We start from the raw sequence: 22,458 nt of genomic DNA, 5'->3' as shown, positions 1-22,458 counted from the left end.
CCAATACTTAAACACATATTTATCTCCCATAACACTTAGCACAGTGACCTATACACCGTATAACTGAGTGCTGGCTGAATGAATGAAAGGAGCAAAAAGAAACGTGAAATACCAGAAATTACACTATCATTCTTTATAAAAATAAAGTACCAACCAAATATTCGTACCTTTCATTATTTGGTGATAATCAGAGTGATAGGCACAGTACACGCATGCAGACACCCATTCCTACTTAGGAATATGTACAGTAACACCCAACTCCAATCTATTCCCTTGGCATAGGGGGGGACAGACGTAGGACATTTATATTGGAAGGGGATAAAGGCAGCCAAGAAAGGGAAATGACACAAGAGGGACCAAAAAGAACTCTGAAGTGGGTTGAGTATTGGAATAATTTGAGATGTATTCAAATTTTTGTTCACTGTATAAAGGTATCCTTATGAAAATTAATACTGAAAAACAAGAAACCACTACCACCTTAAAGTTACATATCAAACAATTATTTGGCTGATTGCTAATAAAACATCTGATCAAAGCACTCTAAAGGGAGAATAAAGGACAACAAATCTAAGTTTGAAAACATAGGAAAAAAAGAATTCTAGAAAGGGAACAATCTGTTTGAAAGATCTAGTTGCATTTCACTGCAATTCAAAATAAGGAATCACAGAATGTTATGTATAATCATAATGGGTAGGTGATTGAAGAATAAATTATATCTATGCCCCTATGTTTCTAAAGTGGCCGTCATTTAAATGTGTATATGAGTGTACAAATGTGGTATTTTAGAACAAAATATTATAACAAAATTTTGTCTTTGCTCTTTGAGGTAAAAAAACAATTGGAAATTTCTTGAGTAGCCAAGCTCCACTTTGATGTACATGTAAAATAAGAGCATAAATAACAACATAAATTTCTTAAAACCTTATTGGTACTTCACTATTTTCAGAATTTTATAGGTTAGAAAAACAAATGTTTGTGGGAAATAAAAACATTAACCACTCATATATTACCTAATTAGATAATCACCAAGTCACAGTATAGAATTAAGAGACTATTTAAAAGTTACATTGTCATTGTGCAGTCCCACGTATTGCATTGAAAAGGAATGCTGCAGTCTAAAACTCCCACATATATTAAGGCAAATTCTGCACCTACTAGTTCACGTATAAGGAACATTTCTTTTCTAAAAACATTACGAAATTGACATTTCCATGGGCTTTTTTTAAATTTACAAATCAGGAATCATAGTAAAAACAGAGACAGCCAAGGATTCACTTAAGTATTAACACAGTCATTTAGAAACCCTGTAAAATTAAGTTTGATTCTGCCTTGTGCTCTAAAAATGCAAATTTAAGAAATAAAACTTTATATACCTAACTTACTATATATGTCAAGTACCTTTATCCTCTTGCTAATATACAACTGACTTCCTAATTCTAGATAAACACATGCAAATGGCCTGAAAAAATACTAAATACATGGCAGACTTGTAATTTCACAGCTAGATTTGCTTACACATTTTCTTGACACCAATAGCAAGAAAACAAAAGATACTGTCATAACTGAGGGATCTTATCCCAATCTCCATTAGCACCCAGAATATTTACCACTTTGTGGCTTTACTGTAGCTGGCACATTTAATAAGAACTACTCTGTGCCATAAACAAAGGTAATATCTAAATATGAACATAATTATATTTTAATTATGAAATTTTACTTGCATTTTGCATACCGATGCACAATTGTGAATGATTTTTTTATGTTCTATGCATAGCACCGAAACCTAACAAATGCTTCAGTCTTATTTCCTTTTTCTATCTAATCTGAGCAAATTAATAATCTAAAAAAGCATAGGAACACATTCTGGAGAATTCCTGCATTATATATGTTATGAATCCTATAGCACAATATTAATATATGAAACACGTTCTTAAAAATGTTCTATCCATTAAAATATATAATTTTGTTTCATCATATAACTCAAAAATAAATTAGTAAAATAATACTAGTAATAACATATAATAACAGAAAATATAAAGTCTCTTATTCACATACTTCTAAGTTAATTTTCTAAATGGAAAAGAGCACAGATGATTCTTCAACTCAGAGGATAAAATTATGTTTATTAGGGAGCAATATTCATATCCTAAGATTCTGCTACCTGTAAGGTGCCGGGCTTGGTCCAGTGCAAAATACAAAGAGCTAATGGATGAACAGAGGAAAATCTCTGTGGTAAATGCCATAGAGTAATACAGAAAAGGAGCCATAGGAATCTGGGTAAGGAATACACTGGTTCCGGCTAAAGGAATGAGGGATGTATATCCTCCTTTGGGGAGAAGGAAAAATAAAGGGAGTTCTATATAGTTATGTAGGGGGTGAGGCAGGGAGAAGAGGTAATTTGTTAATTATCAGTGTTCATGCTCCTTAATTATTATGACTTCCTGAGCTACAAATGGGGCTGGCAAGGTATAAGGGTGAGGATGGGAGAATGAGGCTGGGATGGAAACTGACTCCTGCTACAGTAATCTCACAAAAATTCTGTAATATTAAGATGACTAAGAAAACCTTAAGTCGGCTGGGCTCTAGACAAGCTCTATATAAGGATACAGTTACACTTACTATGGTTAAGAAAGCCCTTTTCTGCACTGTGATAAAAGTCACTTTATCTACTGAGAGGATCCAAACAGAATCTGGAGCTCAAAGTAACTCAAGAATGTTAAAATCCCCAAAGCAACTTCAAAATCGAAGGAAAGAAAATGAGCAGTTATCATTTAACAACATCTCCCAAAAGTCATCAATAATCCTGAGCAAATCTTTGCTACTTTATGGCTTGAAATATACATAATTTAAACTTTCATTAAAGTAGAAGTCTTTTCTCCCAAATTATCCAGAGAAACTGAGTGCTCACTAGGCCACATGATACTTCACGATATACAAGCCAGCTATAGTAACAAGTAACATATATTCTTAGGGGAGGATTCAATTCTTTGCCACTATTAAATGCGTTTCATTGGAATGGGAAAAAAGCGTGAAGGCACTATAAAGACATTGTATCTAAGGGGTGTACCATCCACCTTGACATTTTCCAGAGCACATTTTCACTACAAATAATTTCAAAGAAACTAATTCTTTAAATGTTAGGCACAAAATGATTTTCCTCAATATTTACGGTGTAACTTAGTATTTTGTTTTTAAAATGCAGAATCTATCCTTAAACATTAAGATAGGAGCTGTCATTTTTAAAAAAGACTTTACAGTACAGACTGCTTTGCTTTTTAGTATCTATCAGGTAAATCACTGCAAAACTTTGCAGTCAATTACCAGAGGCTGTGAAGGGTTACATTTCAGCCTATAATCAGCAAGAATACAAAGCACAGAATGAAGATGCCAGCTCTACATTTTATACATGCACTTTACATTTATAACAACTGTAAATTAATGCAGAATATTTCTCTCTCATCTATTTTTTCACTATACCATGATAAAAACTTAGCCAATTAAATAAACAATAAACAAAAAAGCTGGACTGTTACATATCTAAAACACTGTTAGCATTTTCTCAGCTCTAAATGGAAAAAAGTGTTGGTATCTAGCAAACAAATCTCCCTCTGCCAAATAGGAAATAAAAAATGCAAATACCCTCCCAAAGACGGGTAAAAATAGGACATAAACAGATATTTCCAATTTCCACGATCATACACAGAAAATAATATATGTTGTTATAATTTTAATCACCGACAAAGCTGCAGTTCCATTTAACAAACAACTTTCAGTGTCTGACATTTAAGAGAAAAGGCTTAAAAGCCATGCTTCACCAGCTCTGTGAATATGTCACAACTGCCAATAACCGATACAGCTGCATTTCATTTTCTGGTCAAAAGATGCCAGTAAAAATACAGTTATATAGACATATATGTGTGTATACATATACATATATCTATGCCAACTTCAAAAATTTTCAGTATAAAGCAAGAAGAAATTGTTGAAGGAGGATATCATATTTTAAATAACTTACCTTTCGCCCATCACTTGCATGGCAATTCACATTTAGAGGAGTCAGTAAAGCCATTAGTTTTTCTTCATTACCACTCCTGTAAAAAGGTAGTGAGTCAATTCCTATAAAATTATAGAGCTTCTTATGAATATTTATGGTTATTTTTCAGAAGAGTGGAAAATAATATGGGTTTGCTTTGATTTCTTGTATATGGTTCTCAATGAATCTCTTTTGGTATAGTCAATTAAATTAATATATTCCTAATTAATTCCTGTTAATCATCATACAGTGGTACATCTTGGGTAATGTAGCTTTCTACATTTTCATTTGTTTTATTTACCTGCATCAAGTCACCTTCTTAATTACAAACAAACTTTATTCTGATAAGTGATCTAAAACACTGGACTTAAAAATACATAACAAAATGATGAAAAAAGCTAATTAATTAAATTATAAATGACCAAGAACAAAAGAAAATGGATGAGAATTTTAACAGTTACTTTATGCCCCCCATTCAAGCTTTGCTAGAAAAATTTTCAGAGAAAAATGAAGAGATAGGTATTTAAATACTCCAAGAAGATCATCCGAAAAGCTGGGCAACTAAGGTCTGCAGGTACCCTACGGAATGTTTCAAATAAAATTAACCTTATAATCTTTACCATGTTGAAAAACTCTTTTATCATTTAACACACTAATCATGTAAAATAAAGTATACAGAGACCGAGTATAAGGTCTTATCTGCATTATCACGTAAAATCCAAGCAAGACAATAACATGTTATAATTTTTATAGTCCTCCACCTGCCCTCCCCCTTTTCTCCCTTACATGCATTATACTCACTTAAAATGAATGGAATCACTTACCTAGCAGCTTCTAGGAGTTCGTCTTTCTTGTATTCACCTAGATGATTGCAAAATATCATGCTGTTAGCATTTGGCAGAAGACAGATTAAGAAATGCAGTAGGCAGCAAATACAGAATTAAAGAGAGAAGAACAGAAAAAGAGAGTCCACACCCCGCTGGGTGATGGAGCCGTGACGTTAGCCAGCTTGTGAAGGCAGCATCACCAGTGCCTTGGAGACGGGCAGCAAATTGACGCAGCTTCTTGTCCAATCCTCAGATGAAATAGCTTTCTTCAGACAACCAATGAATGCTAAATCTCGTGTCCAGAAACACATTCCCTCTGATAACAGCATGCCAGCTGAAGACAATGTCCCCTCCCCCCTTTCCTATTCAGGCTGTCACAGTATACTTGTGAAGCATAATACATTCTGAGACAAAAGCAAAATAATGTGGCTTTTTAAAGGTACAAATTACTAGGCTTCAAAAAAAAACCTCAGTTTTATTTGTAATGACATGGAAAGTTTTTTCAAAAAAAATTAATTACCGTTGCCGAGCATTATAGCAGTAGAAAAAAATACATCGACATCATGAAGCTTTTGCCTCAACAGGGTAGGTCTGTAGACTAGAAATACGTGAACTCCGTACCAAATGCTATCAACCTCTTGGAGGCAGCGCTCCAAAAACCAAAACAGTGAATACATTCTTAAATGACAATAATATTCTAACATGCTGCAGTCTTCACACTTTATATACAAATTCAATACCAAATTTTAACAAACAAGAAATCTTAAAATTATTTTTAAAAAGGAGGCTGGGGTCTCTGAGAATAAGCAGATAGCCAACTACTGGGATGTGGATAATTTTTCTCCCTTCTATTTTTTAAAACAGCACTGAAACCAGGTATATAATTTAAAACCTTCAATACACATTTCTTAGCGTATTCAAGATCTAACAAATAAGCTTCTTTGGCAAGCTCAATTGAAGGACAAGGAATTTTAATAATACAGTGTTTGTTCATTCAATAACCAAAAATAACAGCCAGGACTATGATTCAGCTATAATATGCTGACTCAGTTTGCTATATCATGAAAGAAATAATTATACAAAACGTCTAAGCAAACAATTACATGAAAGCCAATATTAAGCGTACATATAAGAAGAAATGAAATTTTAGACTAAATGAAAATGTTATTCTATTCAGAATTAAGCTTAAATTATTAAAAATCTTGTCATTTTATAAATATGGATTTCTTTGTATTTTGTTTCTATTTTGTTACAGAATGCAGAATATTGATGCAAATACTATAAAGACACCTAAGGACAACCAAGCCTATGTTTAAATTCTATAACCCATCATTAGCAAATATTCTTTTAAACTTTGTCTTGCTTCTCAGATTAAGATTACATTAAAATGTAGAAACTGTACACAGTTATTTTCAAATAAGGATAAAGTTATTAAATATCTATTCTCTCCTAAGGGAATTTTATATACCACTAAAGTCACAGATTCAACAATATACACAGATAAGCTAGAATGCATTATTCATGATCATGGAGTTGGTCTTTCCAACTTCCCAAATATTGTATTCCATCCACATTCTTTAACTGACTGAGTTTTAAGATTTATATTCCTTAATGTCCTGGCCAATAAGGTTCTTGTCTTCCCAAAGCCAAAGACCTACGTTTACTATACATTTTAGGTGGCAATATGAAAGTTAGTGAGTCAACTTAAAAAGCTTCTTGTGAGGAAAATGGCATAACCCATACCCTCAGAAGATGCCTTAAGAATGAGGAGCAAAATAAGTCAAATTATAAAATTATCTGTAGAAGTCATTTAGTCAGTCCATGAACAAACATTTATGTGAAAGGTCTATATGCCAGATTCAAAACCAGAAAAGACACTACTATCATCTCTGAACTCAAGGAATATTCGTCTATTAAGTGAGACAAACACATGACTCTGGTACAGTATGAAAAGAATCTTATGAAATGCTATAAAGAGCTTAAAGCCTAGTCTAACTGAGATTAATAAGAGACAGGATAATTGTGGTTCAAGGGAGGTTTCCTCGAAGAGGGTAAATGTGAGGTGATGGTCAGGTGAAAAAGGGTGAAGGAGAAGCAAGCAACCAAAATAAAGAAGAAAGGAGGAGGGAAATAGTAGGTCTGCAAACCTGAAACCACACACACTGCAGGGGAATGGGTGAGCAAGCACGAGACAGAGAAGGAACAGATCATGAGTCTCTCTAAGAAGTCTGAACTTTATTTCAAAACCAATGAGGAAGTAATTGAAATATCTTAACAAGGGGAGTGCAAAGTATATTTAAAGACCTGTTAAGTTTTGTAATTATACTCTACTTCAGTGAACTGCTGTTGGGGAAGAAAGTGGCCCAAGAGGTAGGGGATGGGGAGAGACAATGAATTCTGCCATAGTTTATATTTTGAGGTAAGTATACATTCCCTGGTTAACAGTCACAACACATGAAAATTGGGAACCAAAGTACCTACTACTGAAATCTGAGTCATGGTGAAATATGACTCTAATAAGCTAGAAAATAAGACTGCAAAGTACTTGGGATCTTCAAAGTTCAAATCAGTCTACCTACATACACTTCTCATCAAGTATAGCTTATTGATGTTTTCTCCAAAAGGCACATTTTTACAAAAATGTTATTCCTGCATGGATAAGATGATAATAAACCAAAGCTTTCTAAAGGAAACATCTAAGTGCATCTGACAGAGTCAGGCACAGGTATTACAAAGCGACTTCCTACTTTTACTGTTAAAGACTCCAGTACTTTAATCAGCTTTTCTGCAATACATTCCAACATCCACTATCTGGTGCCCAAGGACCATAATCCATAAACAGTCAAAGCTATTCTTCAAATGCTACATCTCAGCAACAACTAACAGTGAATTTCGAGTCCCTCGTATATTCTGACAACAAACGTGAGCTACTTAACAGCCAAACCACTAGTTCTGTTTCATTTTAGCCGAGAATCTGAAAATATTCTGGCTGAGACTACAGTGCTCTATGGGGCATTTATATTCTTTAATAACATCCAGATAAAGGCTAGCAATAGATCAGCCAGAAAGGAAACTAGGCAATTATAGTCAAGATAACAGCAGCCAGGAATGCTGAAAATAAATGGCTTATATTTTTTCTTTGATTAGAATAAAATAAGTGGGCTTAAAAAAATAAGCAAGCCACAAAGTTTAGTTTCCGAAATCTGATTTTCTTTTTTATTAGTAAACTAATGACAAGATATATGTAAAAACAAACACACACACACACACACACATACACGGGGAGGTGTGAGTCAATGTGTTAAGGAGGTATGCTATCAGAAAGAAGGTTTTAAAAAAGGTTAAAAAAATAATGGTTAAAAAAGGTTAAAAATGAAACTTCCCTTTGTATTTTTCTGAGGTAGTTAGAAAAAAACTTCTCTTTTTACTTAGTATGAAGGCAAAATTACTTTTTGAATAAAAATGAAGAAAACTGGGGGGCCTGGGTGGCTCAGGAGGTTGAGCGTCTGCCTTCAGCTCAGTTAGTGATCCCAGGACTGAGCCCCACGTCCGGCTCCCTGCTCAGCGGAGAGCCTGCTGCCCCCTCTCCCTCTGCCTGCCTCTCTGCCTACTTGTGCTCTCTATCTCTCTCTCTGTCAAACAAATAAATAAAATCTTTTTAAAAAGTGAAGAAAACTTATATCAATAAATAGGAGTCATAATTATTGACTTATCTCAATTTCAACATTTTAAAGTGCTTTTGCCTCTTTCTTCAGTAACTGACAGGATCAAAGTAACCTTAGTTTTGTAAAACTGAGTCTTTTGGTTTTATTGAGGTGAAATAGCATGGAAACATTATGAACACAGAATCACAAATTCTTAGAGCAATGAGGGACTCAAAAAGGATTATGACTTTTCTCTACTTTGAAGCCATGCACAATACGTGCCTATAGTAACATCTTCTTAGATGCAATGAGGGGAATGTAATTTGAAAGTCACCTTTCTTCTGTCACCTCACCTCCAATTTCAGAATCGTTCTCCTAAGGGATCATCTGCAACATATTCATTTACAGTTAATGAAATTGACACTGAAGCAGTTAAATGAATTGTCTAAAGTTTTACGGAACATTATTCATGATCTGTCAGGCTCTGAAAAAAGCTAATATGTGAGCACAAACCAACCAAATCTGAACTCTAAATGACAGATATAAACAAAACAGTAACAAAACAGTAATAGTGATAAAGCAATTTTATAAACAACAATAACTAGCTTTAGATAGGTTAAACCTATTTATTTATGTAAGCTAAATACTTCCATCAAAACCATTTTAAAGCATTTGAACTTTCAGATGAGCTTGTAAACATGGACCAAAAAAAAGTATACAGGGCTTAACCTTTCAGTTTGTTTTAACATTGTGGACCAAGGGAGAAGGAAGAGAAAAAGTCATTCTGGGTCTATTCAAATGATCAAAGCATTTGGCATTTCCTATAGCATGCTTTAATTCTTCCTGCCTTAGATATCTCAAGGGAAGGGCTATGTAAAGACTTTGTAATCAATCATCTCAGTTATCAGCTTTAGGGACTCTTATGCTCCTGAGTGCTAAATAGCACCGTGAATTGATAATTCTCACAGAGATATTTTCTCGTCATGGTACCAGCAAATATAGGAGATGCACTGATTCTTGTAGCTCACCTGAGAGCCCATATGGGGAATAAAATATTAATTTAGGTGACAAACTCCACTGTATTTTCACTAATAGATTTGAAAATTTAGAACCAACTATGTAGTTGTGGAAGGAATTTCACTAACGCACCAGGAAATAATCTAATCTCAAGAAGCTAAAGCTATGGGTCTTCCACCAAAAGCAATTTTTGGACAGACTGCTATTCTACTATTATAAACTCCAGAAATTCTTGAATTATTTTTTTCTCTCTGAAATCTTTCATAAATATTTCCAGGACAAATGGAGAAAAATTACAAAGTTATCAGAGTTCTTAATGCCTTCCTCCTACTTCTGAGTCTTACCAGTCTTCCCACTCATTCTGATACTGGATTCAAAGTCCATACTATTAGTTAAGTCTAGAATCATGGTCAAACTAAACACTCCACATCCATTCTAAACACAGAATCATTTGGGGCTTTTAAATTCTAGGCTTGAACAGAGTATTTTCCTAGCAGAGATCCTTTTCTTCTTTTGCCTCCTACAACTCTGACCTTTTCAATTAGCCAACATTAGCTACCATTAAACATGGCCTGTGCTGTAATACCATATAACCTCAAAGCTCTGCTGTCCAATACAATATGCAGCACTCTCACATAGCTGTTTACTTTTATGTACATTAACATTATAAAAAAATAAAAACACTGTTCTCGGTTGCACTAGCCTTATCTCAAGTTTTCAATAAGCATGTGGGGCTATTCTCTACAATAGCAGACAGTGCAGGAAGAATGTTAGAATAGTTCAAACGTTTTGGGACCATGCTACTTTAGTGTTTTTATTGACTATTTAAGAAGTCACCTTGAAAAAACAAAAAAAGAAGTCATCTTTTACTTTAATAAACTACTTTCCATATTATTCTTAAAGCTGTCACTGCCAAAACGCTGTGAACTTTTTGTCCCCTACTAAATATCAAGCAACTTCATCAGCATGAAACATGGGGGGAAACACTGAACTGTATGATAAAAGATCTGGAGTGAATTCTAGTTCTGCCATCAAATTACTTGTGTGACCTCAGGAAAGTCACTCTATCTTCCAGGGACCTTCCATTTTATTGTCATCTGGAAATGGAGGGTGAAGGGTTAAATGACCTCTGGTTTCAGCTCTACAATTCTCATCCTGTATTTGATTCTCAGTATTGCTCAGATGTTTCTTTTGGTTTTTTTTGCTCAGATCTTCTTCTGTGACAATTTTAATGTTGCTCTAAACAAACTTTAAGGAAAAACATAAAATTATCTGGGGTACAAAATCTCTACTAAGCTATTATAAAACACTACACCTGGGAATTACAGAGGAAGCAGTAAAACAATTTCATTCAACTTATACTATTTACTTAGTTAATTCTAAATTTTTGGGAACACTCCAAATAGAAGCTAAATGAAAACAGCTCTTTCAGAAGAAAGTGATTTGTATATTACTGAATTTTAAGAAAAAGACATCCAAATACAACTATATTATCCTATATAACAATATTTAAGTGATTAAAAGATAACAACAGATTACATGTCAACACAAAAACCTAAACCAACGTCTTAAAACATTCCAAAAACATTCAAACATAACAAAGGCTCTGCAAAAAAACATGTAATGCAATCAACAAATAATAGAACTGTTAACAACTAGTTTCTTTGAATGTAGTAATATGACCTTGCTTACCCCAGCAACATCTAAGATACATGTCCCATTTATGGACTCTTTGCAGAGTTCCAAATAATTTAAACCTGTTTCTTTCTGTCAATTGTATTTGGCATGTAACAAGACTTTCCACTGGACTTTTATTGTTTTTGTTTTGTTTTGTTTTACATTTTAGGATGAGTGTTAAATCTTTTTTTTTTTAATTCAATTACCCAACGTATAGTACATCATTAGTTTTTGATATAATGTTCAGCGATTCATTAGTTGCGTATAACACCCAGTGCTCACCCCATCACATGCCCTCCTTAATGCCCATCACCCAGTTACCCCATCCCCCCATCCACCTCCCTTTCTGCAACCCTCAGTTTATTTCCCCGGAGTTAAGAGTCTCATATGGTTTCTCCCTCTCTGATTTCTTCCCATTCAGTCTTGCCTCCCTTCCCCTATTGTCTTCTGCACTATTCCTTATGCTGTTGTTGTTGTTTTAAAAATATAAATATTAAAATTTGGGACATAAATATAAATATACACTAGCCCCCAAAAAGGGTTATAAGATATATATACTCTCTAAAAGACTGGATATTAAAAGCCAAGAAAGGCGTTCCTACAGGACATTATTAACCAATGAGATATTCTGCAAAGTGTGCCTGTACTTACAAAGAAAAGGACCTTTTAGATTATGCTGTAGAGGGAAAGACCTTTTGATATATCAAAAAGAAGACAAGACAGAGTTGCATGAGACTGGGAGACGTGGAACATTGATTTTTTTACTATCACAATGTTCCTATAAAAGTGGTTTGGAAAAGTAAAATCCGTATTTGATCCAAAACAGTTAGGCCAATAGTTTCATATTCTTTGTTTCTACACCAGTGGTGCTTTTTCCATAGTCATCCATCCACAATTTATTTGCAAATCCCAAATCCAAAAAGCTCCAAAAATCCATCTGGCAGAAAAACTTTACCAACTTGGTATATATAACTATCATATATTTCATTGCAAAAATATTAACGCTTGATTACAAGGTGCAGCACCAGACTCTACTGGGATGTTTTATAAGATATAGTAGATGTACAGTGTCTTATTTTATTTGCTTACTGATATATAATTTATATACAATAAAATTCACCCTTTTTAGATTTATGATTCTGTAAATGCTGACAAACTTATACAGCTGTGTGGCCACTACCTCAAGATACAGAACATTTCCATCACCCAAAAAGTTTCCTCATGCCCCTCTATAATCAATCTCCTATCCAACCCCATTTCATGGCAACCACTGATCTGATTTCTGTCCCTATACTTTTACTTTTTTTTAGAATGTCATATAAATGGAATCACAGAATATGTAAACTTTTGAATATGGATTCTTTTACTTAGTATAAATGCTTATTCATGTCATTGGACATACCAATATTTGTTCCTTTTTATTGTTAAGTAGTATAGCATTACATGAATGCACCTGAATTTGCTTACCCATTCACCAGCTGAACAACAGGGGTTGTTTCTAGCTTTTGGTGATTATGAATAAAGTTACTATAAAGATTCAGATTTTGCAAGGACAAGTGTCTTCATTTCCATGGGCAAATTCCTAGGAGTGGGGGTGCTGAGTTTATAGTAAGTATATGTTTCAACTTTGTAAGAAACTGCCATTTATGGCTTTCTAAAAACTTGGAAAATTGTTAATTCTGGAGTATGGATGTATCACCTATCAAAAGGAGTAAGAATAAAACAGAGAAGTTAACTAATGAGAAGTAAGACAGTACTGCCACAACCTCACTAGAAATCCCAACCCCTCCTCTTGTAGGGGAAATTCACCTAAACTGAACCAATTTACACACCTTTTAGTTCTTTGCTTCTCACTTGGGCTTTCGTATATTTTTAAACAGGGAAAATACACAAATTTGATCTCTTCATTCAAGAAAGTGCTTGGTATGTAGTACCTGCAATCCCAGAGCTATGAGAATATAACAAAGCATATTTTGATTTATAGGAACCATGCTGTTATCTGCAAAAAGAAAATTACTTTCCTGCAGTCCTTACTCTTATCAGGATGCTTGGCCCCTCAATGCATCAACCTACTGAGGGCCCGGAGCTTTGTGAGACACCTACTTGGGGATTGTCCAACCTCTGCTTCTTACAACAAGTATAAGGAACTAAAAAAAACAAAGGCTAATATAGAAATACAAGTGACTACCTTTTGAATGATATAAGAACTGTCTTGTCTTCACTGTAATTATTGTATATGATTGCATTTATATTCTTAGTATAATGTATTTTGTCCTTGGATACAAAGTCTCTAAAAGGTGTAGTAACCTTATTTACAATATGGGGTCTTCTCATAAAGCACCAACTGTGATTTACTTCTTCCACTACAAATTCTTAACTTACTCTTTGTCCTGTATTTTCCCAGAAGTATCACTAAGTCTCTTATTCAAGGTTAGAGTTAATTAACTTTAGTGAAGTCTGATTAATGGTATTATCCTAGGCATAATCTTTCTCATTCAAACTCTTGTTCTTTTTTCAAAAACTGCCTTTCACTTATTAGTTCTCCTTTGAATAACATCCTTTACTCATTTAACAAATATATATTTGATAACTACAATATGCCGATCATAATACAGCCACTACTACTGTATTGTCAACTGAATCTTGCATCAGTAGGAAAGTGATAAATTTAAAGCCAGCACACCAGGTATGGCACCAAACCCACAGAATATCGCATTCATTTAGCAGGCAGCAGCACAAAACTGTTCTTGATGGAAGTGTATCGCCCATGGGAACATTATCTGTCAGGTGTGTTGAGGAAAAGTGGTTGAGGACCACTGTTAGGAGATAACAGAGCTAAGCACTATGGTTTTAAAGCTTTTAGATATTTACCAGTGTGACTGAGAGATAGAGACACTGTGTGTGTCTAGGTATGTCTGTGTAAACAGAAGACTTAGATCAGGGTAATGATAGTTCCTAACCATTTTTTGGATCATGGACCATCTTAAGGAGCTAAAGAAAGCAGTCTTAGACTCCCTCCCTAGAAAGAAAATACCTTGCACATTTGAACATAAACTCAAATATTTGTTTAGAGTTTTTACAGGCTTCTTGGATTCATAAAGTTACCAAACCTTTGGTTTGTGTTCACTGATTCCAAATAATAATCTGACAAAAGGCTTGGCGAGATAAACGGTTTGATATCCTTATTTTACACGATTCCTTTAAGACCCCCAATTTTAAAACTATGTAGTGACGAAACTAGGACTGTAATCTCTGCCTTTTGACGGTATTTTTAATTGGAATGATATGCAGTGATTTCATGAAGTCAAGTCACATACGAGCTTGGCCATACATTTCTTGGCAGGATTTTAACATGTGGAAATGGACTGGAGGTTGGATAATTATCTACATGAGCAAAGGAGTTCGGAAAATTCAAGGTGAAAAGTGACCAATGTCAAATATGTTGTGAAGGGATGGAGGACACTGAATAATATTTCAAAAGAATAAATATGATCTATTTTTTGAAGGATCTGGAAACGTTATATTGCAGAATCGAACACTATTTTGTAAGGCACAGGAAGAGGGAGTTATTCTTTTGCTTTTTTGAGCATGAGAGTAAGCTAATCAAAGCTGAACTTAACCTGGTAACTCAATGAATTAAGACCTGGAGACAGTGGGGATTAGTTACAAGGCTACCAAGGGAGGATGGTGGGAGGAAAAAGAACATAAATGGTGGCAGTAGGAATGGAAAGAACGTCAAGGAGAGAGAAGGCACTGAGCGGATCACAATGAAGCAGAGCTTGTAATCTGATGTGTTAGCTTTATTGTGTGACTATGCATATCACGTTACATAGCTATAAATAGTATAATTTAAAATATTTATATCTTGATCTTAGATTAATACTTTGTCCAGTAATCTTGCTGAACATAACCACAGAAGCACTTTGTTGTTTCGGTTTGTACTTAATGAGTATATTTCTATAGGTTCAGATTTCATATACTGAGAAATGCTTATTAAGTAAGAATAACCTATTTAAATAATATAGCTAATCTATTTAATCATTAATTTAGTTGTTAAAATTGAACAGCCTTTCATTCTTGTACAACCCATTTCAAGACAGACACTGAGGGTTCCCAGTTCAGCTGGGAAGCATTTCAGACATATTAATGTTCTCCAAGAGCAGTTTTGAAAAATATTGTTATCAAAAAAAAAAAAAAAAGAAAAATATTGTTATCGAAAAGTCCATAAAGAGAGCTACTGAGATATAATGCTGGAAAATCAGTTTGTCCTTTTCCTGAGCACAGTATTAGCTTCAAAAAAAATCTAATATAGATTAGAATATTCACTTAATTTACTTAATCATTTTATTATAAAGTTAATACAATGGGCTACTGTACTACTCTGATTACCTCTGGTTTCAACTATCCTCTCGTATTTTTATCTACTTTCCTTATTTTGTTCAGTTGAGAAGGAGATATAGGAGAATGTTTATTACTTCAGAAAAATATGGAAAAAAGAAGGAAAAAAGTTGAGGAAATGAAGAGGACATACCTGCATTTTTGAGAAAAATTATTTTGTAAAATTTTGCTTTCGGAAATTGTTTCAAGTCTGTCTAAATATGTCAGAAAAACATTTTTACTTGAAGTAGCAAAAAGGAGAAATAGGAGATATTCAATTTCAGATAATCTTAAAATTATCTTTTTGGGATACATTCTCCTACATAGAGTTGACATACAACGACATGTCAACTGTACATTTCATTTTCTTTTTTTTTTTAAAGATTTTATTTATTTATTTTACAGAAAGAGAAACAGCAAGAGAGGGAACACAAGCAGGGAGAGTGGGAGAGGGAGAAGCAGGCTTCCCGCGGAGCAGGGAGCCTGACGCAGGGCTTGATCCCAGGACCCCAGGATCATGACCTGAGTCGAAGGCAGATGCTTAACATCTGAGTCACCCAGGCGCCCCATACATTTCATTTTCTTATCTGAAATATACTAAGCCCCATCTCTTAGTATCAGTTTTATCGTCTAGTACCTTATTTTAAATACCTAGCAAGACAGGGCAGCAACATTCCTATCAGAAGCATGCCTAAGACAATCTTACATTAGTAACAATGAAATTTGAAGCAACATTCTTTGTCTTTTGTATGTGCTGATATAAATGTCTGCCTAGTTATTATTTCTTAGAGGGCAGAAATTAGATTTATATAATTTTCAATGCTTGATTATCTTTTCGGAACGTAATTATCTACAGGTTCCTTGTTCCTCTTATTTTTTAGAAAGCTGCTTAGATTAACCTGTGATACAAATCACTTCATGCATACAACACTGCCATGAGGTTCAGACACTGATGGTAATATTAGTTTGTTTTTCCAAGGTTAAGGTTTAGTTTTGCATTAATAATAATTTTATCATAGAATTTGCCAGTAAGAAATGCTCATCACCATTTCTAAACATAGATGACCAAAGACAAAGATTGCAGGTACTACATACAAAAATTACTTGAATGATGAGATCAAATCTACATATTGGTTCAAAAAAATTTTTTGGAAATAATGATTTTAATACAAATACAATACTTCACACTAAATATTAAACACTTCTAAAGATGCAAAATGTTGTTGAATATTGTGGTATTTCCACTCTTTGGTGGGCTTATTTTCCTCCCATGAATCTGTCAACTACTCTCATAAAAAATTGTCATTTAGCCTTATTATAAAGCTGCTACCATAAAAATTAACTCTCTTGGAACACTCAAAGACTAAATCACTCCAGATAGCCAAGTTTTCAACGTAACTGCTAATTTAGCAGTTTAATTCCTCTGCTCTTGATGGAATTTCTTTATGAAATATATTACACACTTGTATGCATTCAAAAATGGGTTATTCCAAACATAATTTAACCTTTCTTGAAAATCAGGGCCAATTATTATGAACCTCAGCCAGATTGTGCAACAATACAGCAGTGCTCTCTAGGCCTACCGAGATGTGCAGGGATAGTTCTATCTATCCAAAATGGTTCCAGGATGCTATGCATTTTATTATTTTTAATGTGTAATTTATTTTTCTCTTTTTCTTCATGTTAATGAATCTCCTCAGCGTGTCTAAAAAATGCTATCTAGTATAAATATAATTCAAGTCACATATGTAATTTAAAATTTTCTAGTAGCCATGTTAAAGAAAAGTGAGCAGAAGACACTAATTTTAATAATACATTTATTTCACCCAATATATCTAAAAAATTACCATTTTACCATGTGGCACGAGGCCCATTTCATGTATTCAATAGCTACCTGTGGCCAGTAGCTTCTGTTTTAGACAGTCAACATCTAAAACTATCATGAGCTGTAAGATTACAAAACTCATTAAACACTGTCACTAATATAGGAGCAAATTCTGAGGTAAGAACAGTTCTCCTACGTGTGAGGAACTTCTGATTCAGAGTATGACTTCTGGACATTTATTTGGCAGTGGTGGAGGGATGGGTAGGAGAGGAAGAAAGGGCAGGGGAGGTAGAAGAAGGAAGAAGTAGGAGAGAAGAAAGGACAGTAGTAAAAGTAGAGGGCGGGATGAAGTTAGGAAGGGCAAAGAAACCAAGAATAAAGTTTCTGAGACAGACTCTGAGAAGGTTAGAAACTCAGAAGTGAGTAAAACATACCAAGTACTGAACATTAATGACCAGATAATACAGAAAAGAGGCTTCTCTTAGTAGGTAAATAGGGCCCTTAAAGATGTATGCAACAGTGAAGAGAATTCACAGGAGTTAAGGACTGAAGAATCCTTGCCACATGCTAGAGTATCCAGAGAAAGAGACCAGTGATGGCTAATGATAACCCATAAGAGGCAGCACAAGCTTTTCACAAGGCTACCTCACTCAAATGCATACGCCGAGGAGTGACTGAGAGTATGCTCAGATAATGTGTCCAACACACCACTAACCACTTTTACTGAATCTTATAGAGATTAACAACCTTACCAAAAGAAATATGGACCATCTCTAGTGACACTCAACTCCTGGGCAAGGAACCAATGAACTTGATAAATTCATCATTTCTTCTTGAAACTTAAAAGAAGCTTGGAAAAAAAAAAAAAAAGGCTATCTAGATAACATGAAAGAACAAAATCTGGTCTTTTTTTTTTTTTTAAAGATTTTATTTATTTATTTGAGAGCGAGAGAATGAGAGATAGAGAGCACGAGAGGGAAGAGGGTCAGAGGGAGAAGCAGACTCCCTGCCAAGCAGGGAGCCCGATATGGGACTCGATCCCGGGACTCCAGGATCATGACCTGAGCCGAAGGCAGTCGCTTAACCAACTGAGCCACCCAGGCGCCCCAAAATCTGGTCTTGAGGAGCCTGAGCTTAGCATACAAAATAATGGCAACTGGTGGTGAGCACTACCAGAAGAACATGAATAATAAGGATAAAGACAATGTCCTGCTATCAGAAAAAAAAAAGAAAAAAAGAAAAAAGAAAGAAAAGAAAGAAAGAAAGTTACCTGTTCACATATACAAGTCAAGAAATACTTAAAAACTGACTCAACACTAGCCCAGAGTAAACTACTCTGAAGCTGGTTTGACAGGAAACTCAATGAATCAATGTGACATTTACAAAAAAGCAAATGGAAACTTACGTTGTATCAGCAGAATAAAAAAGGTGGGAGTGGGTGCTATTTAGCCTCCAGTATAAAAACTGAGATCGGAGAGGTGGTGGTTATAGTTACAGCAAGTGTCCTCTATTAGTGTCTATTTCAGAGGAGCTCTTAAAAAGAAAAATGCATAGCCATATATAATGTAGTTCCAAAAAGAAGTTACTGCATTTGGCTTAATAAATGGGAGAAATATTTCTAACCGTTGAAGTTATTCAACAATGGTCTGATGGCGTTAGAGAGCTCACAGGGATGGAGCACAGCACGTCACCTGGGCATATAGCACCGGATCCTGATGGAGTAACAGATTAGCTGAGCTCTAAACCTAGGTCTCTTCCAGGTCCATGACTATATATACGGATGATATCTATATTCCAGTTGTATACTTGTTAATTATAATAAATTTAGACTTAAATTATACATGCATTCTTCAGTCTGCTCTTCATTAGATCCACCCACTAGTCTCTGAGTTCAATTATATATATGTAATTATAGATCTTAGTATCTGACAGGCACTTTCCTTGAATGAGCTCACTGAATTTTCAAATAATGTTTTGGTTCTATTATTACTTCCATTTTACACGTGAGGAAACTGAGAAATAGAAGGTCACATAGCTAACTGTATTAATTTCCCTTTGTCATTGTGACAAACTACTAGAAACTTAATGTTTTAAAACATGAATTTATTCTCTTACAATTCTGGAGGTCAGAAGTTTGAAATGGATAAGCAGGGCTACATTCCTTCTGGAGGCTCTAAGAGAGAATCCATTTCCTTGCTGTTTCTAGCTTCTGAAGTGTGTGCACATGCCTTGGCTTGTGGCCCTGCATCTCGACAGCCTCCATTTCCATGTCACATCTCTTTCTCTGACTGGCCTTCTTTCCTTTCTACAGAGACCCTTGTGATTGTTGGACCTCCCCCAGATAAGTTAAAACAATCTCCCCATGTGAAGATCCTTAACTTCAACCACATCTGCAAAGTCCTTTTTACCCCAAAGAGTAACACTGACAGGTTCTGGGTAAGAGCATGTGGACATCTCTGGGAGGCCATTATTGTGCCTACTACAACTAGTATATAGCAGATGGAGGATTTTTAACCACGATGAATGCTGCTTCTCAAATACTGCTCCTCTATAAATGGAAAGTACTATACTTTCTAAGGTATTCCCTACAAGTTGCTAGGAATAAAATATTTTTTTTCAATAAGGCTTCATTTTAACACCTAGAGTTAAAGACTATAAACCAAGAAATAAAATTCTACCTGGCATGACCTTCTTTTGGAGAATCAGCTGTTTAAAAAATATATATGCTGAATATCTAAAAACAATAGCTGCTCTACTCTTTGGTTAAGTTTGCAATGATATATAAAACAATCTTCAGCAATAAAAACATTTGTATATTTTGAAAGAAAGACTCTGGTGAAATTCTGAGGAACCGCATTCATACATCCTTTCAACTACAAAAGAATTAACATTTTATTTTTCTTGTAAATGCATGTATTTTACAAAAGGAATACTCACCCCATCTTTATTTATTAGTATTAGGTTACGAATAAACTAGGGAAAAACACAAATCCAAACAGAAAAGCACAACAGACATGTTATTTTTGTCTGCCCAAATGCCTGTTACATCTTTCTTCAGATAAGTGCTTTCTCCCCTATTGTGGGGCATTTCCCTCCTTTATATGATTGTGTGACTGTAGTGGAGTTCCCAATCGCAGAGCTCTGCTCCACACAGGCCAATCACCATATTCCAGCCACAGACCAGTGACTGATCCAGGTACAAATATTTGACAAAAGCAGCTCAGAGCTCTTCTTTGGGACAGTTCACTATACAACTGGGAAAAAACTCTCTTTTTACATTAGAAAAATAATAAATGCTATATAGTTGCGGCCCCAGAGCTGCCAATGGCCATGGTCCTTAACACATGAAGAGTCTAGGAAAACAACAACAACAATAAAGCAAAACACAGAGAGGCCATGGAGACAGAGAGGGAGGGGACAAAAACAACAGAAAAGGGGAAGAGAAAAAACAGGAGAGAACGGAAGGAAGCAGAGAAGGGGGCAGAAGGAGGTAGGTGGGTTAGAGAAACAGTGGCAGTCAGATACATGATGTAGTTTGAGTCCCTGGATCCAGCAATCCCTGATGTCAAATGTATCTTTGCCTTTATGTAGTTAATGCCCTTAAACAACAAACTCTGTGGGTTAAATAATAGTAATTTGATTCAGGAGTGTTTACAATTGTGCTTTGTTCTCTTCCCTTTAAGTTCCTCCCACTTCACTTTTAAAAACAACAGGCAAATTCAAACCAATCTTCAGCAGCTGAAGTCTCCAACCTACTTCTTAAAAATATGGCTTTAGATTACAAATAATTTAACACCGCTATGATTTAATTCAAATTTATTTCCTTAATACTGTTTTTAAAATGTTTACATTTATTTTTATGTAATTCACACGGCCCTCTAAAACGTATGTTATATAAGTAACTCAGAAATAATTTTCTAGAAAAGGATATATATATATCCTTATAAAATATAAAAGGATATATGTAATTTTTTTTCTTCACTGACTCAAAAACAAAGTCTTTCTGGCAAAAACATTTCATTCATATCTGGGATTTTTTTATAGTAATCTTTGATATTAGGTAAGATGGGTTAATAATGAGTCTCTTACAGAGCTACACATGCTTATTGAGGACAAAAAATAAAAGGAGAAGCTAAAAAGCTCTAATTGGAGTCAGGATGGTGTTACCGCTGTCTCTAATCTTTTTTCTTCCTCTAACTTCATGATTGTCCTCATAAAGAAGGGGGTGGGATGTGCACTTGTTCACGGAGAGGTGTGGCCTGGGCCTGGCGTGGGAAGCGCCAGTAACTCACAACAAAAAGCATCACCTTCTGTGCCACAGATTTGAATGAATCCTACGTCTGCTACTATCTCACCAAGTGAGTTTGACCAAATCATTTAACCTTCCTCTGAATGTCACGTTTCTCATCGTAAAACGAGAAATATAATGCTTAATTTATGGGCTGCTCTGAGGGTCAGGGTAACACACACAAACATCCAACAATGCTTGACTCACAGTAAACCTCCAACACAAGATGATGATGATGGTGGTGGTGGTGGTGGTGATGATGATGATGATGCTTTTCAAAATTTTAAAGCATTTGATTTACTAAGAATTGTTTATTATCTCCGCATAGAAATCACTAGGGAGGTAGGACCTCTTTTTCATTAACATCAGTGAAAGAATTTTGATTAACTAATATTTAAGGACTCTGAGGAAACAGGTTTCTCCACACCCGACTAACTTTCTCTATAATAAAATGGCTTTTATATAATGAAAAGAGGGGGAGGCATTTTGTCTTACTGCCCTAAAAATTCTACTGGGTCCCTAGAAAGTTGTAATCACACTATGAGAAGAAAGCTATAGAAACTGATGTACCATATAAATAAAATAGTGGGGAAAAAACAGTGTTTTAAATAATTCCCAAGAAAAAGTGAAAGTTATTCAGAAGATAATTAGAAAAAAACCATGCAAATGAACTCTCCCTTTTCCTCTGCACCGAAAGAGATAGAACCTTATTGAGACTGACAGAACCTCACAAGGAGTAAATCTCTATTCCCTCATTAGAGAAAACATCA

General features: G+C 34.9%; 1 protein-coding gene across 1 annotated transcript in view; it reads right to left on the bottom strand.

Annotated features, from left to right (window-relative positions):
* Positions 1-22,458, bottom strand: part of TNKS (tankyrase) — a 207,403-nt gene that overhangs the window by 89,396 nt on the left and 95,549 nt on the right. Inside the window, exons 4-5 of the mRNA XM_025885956.2 lie at positions 4,858-4,894; positions 4,016-4,091 (exon numbers count right to left, since the gene is read on the bottom strand). Coding sequence (XP_025741741.1) covers positions 4,016-4,091; positions 4,858-4,894 — 113 coding nt within the window. The remainder of the gene's footprint in view (positions 1-4,015; positions 4,092-4,857; positions 4,895-22,458) is intronic.

Source organism: Callorhinus ursinus, unplaced genomic scaffold (genome assembly GCF_003265705.2).
Source record: "Callorhinus ursinus isolate GAN/ISIS: 27379988/994484 unplaced genomic scaffold, GSC_fseal_2.0 scaffold17, whole genome shotgun sequence".
In the NCBI taxonomy this organism is placed as follows: domain Eukaryota; kingdom Metazoa; phylum Chordata; class Mammalia; order Carnivora; family Otariidae; genus Callorhinus; species Callorhinus ursinus.
Note: the sequence above shows the minus strand (reverse complement) of the source record. Positions and strands in the feature narration are given on the sequence as shown.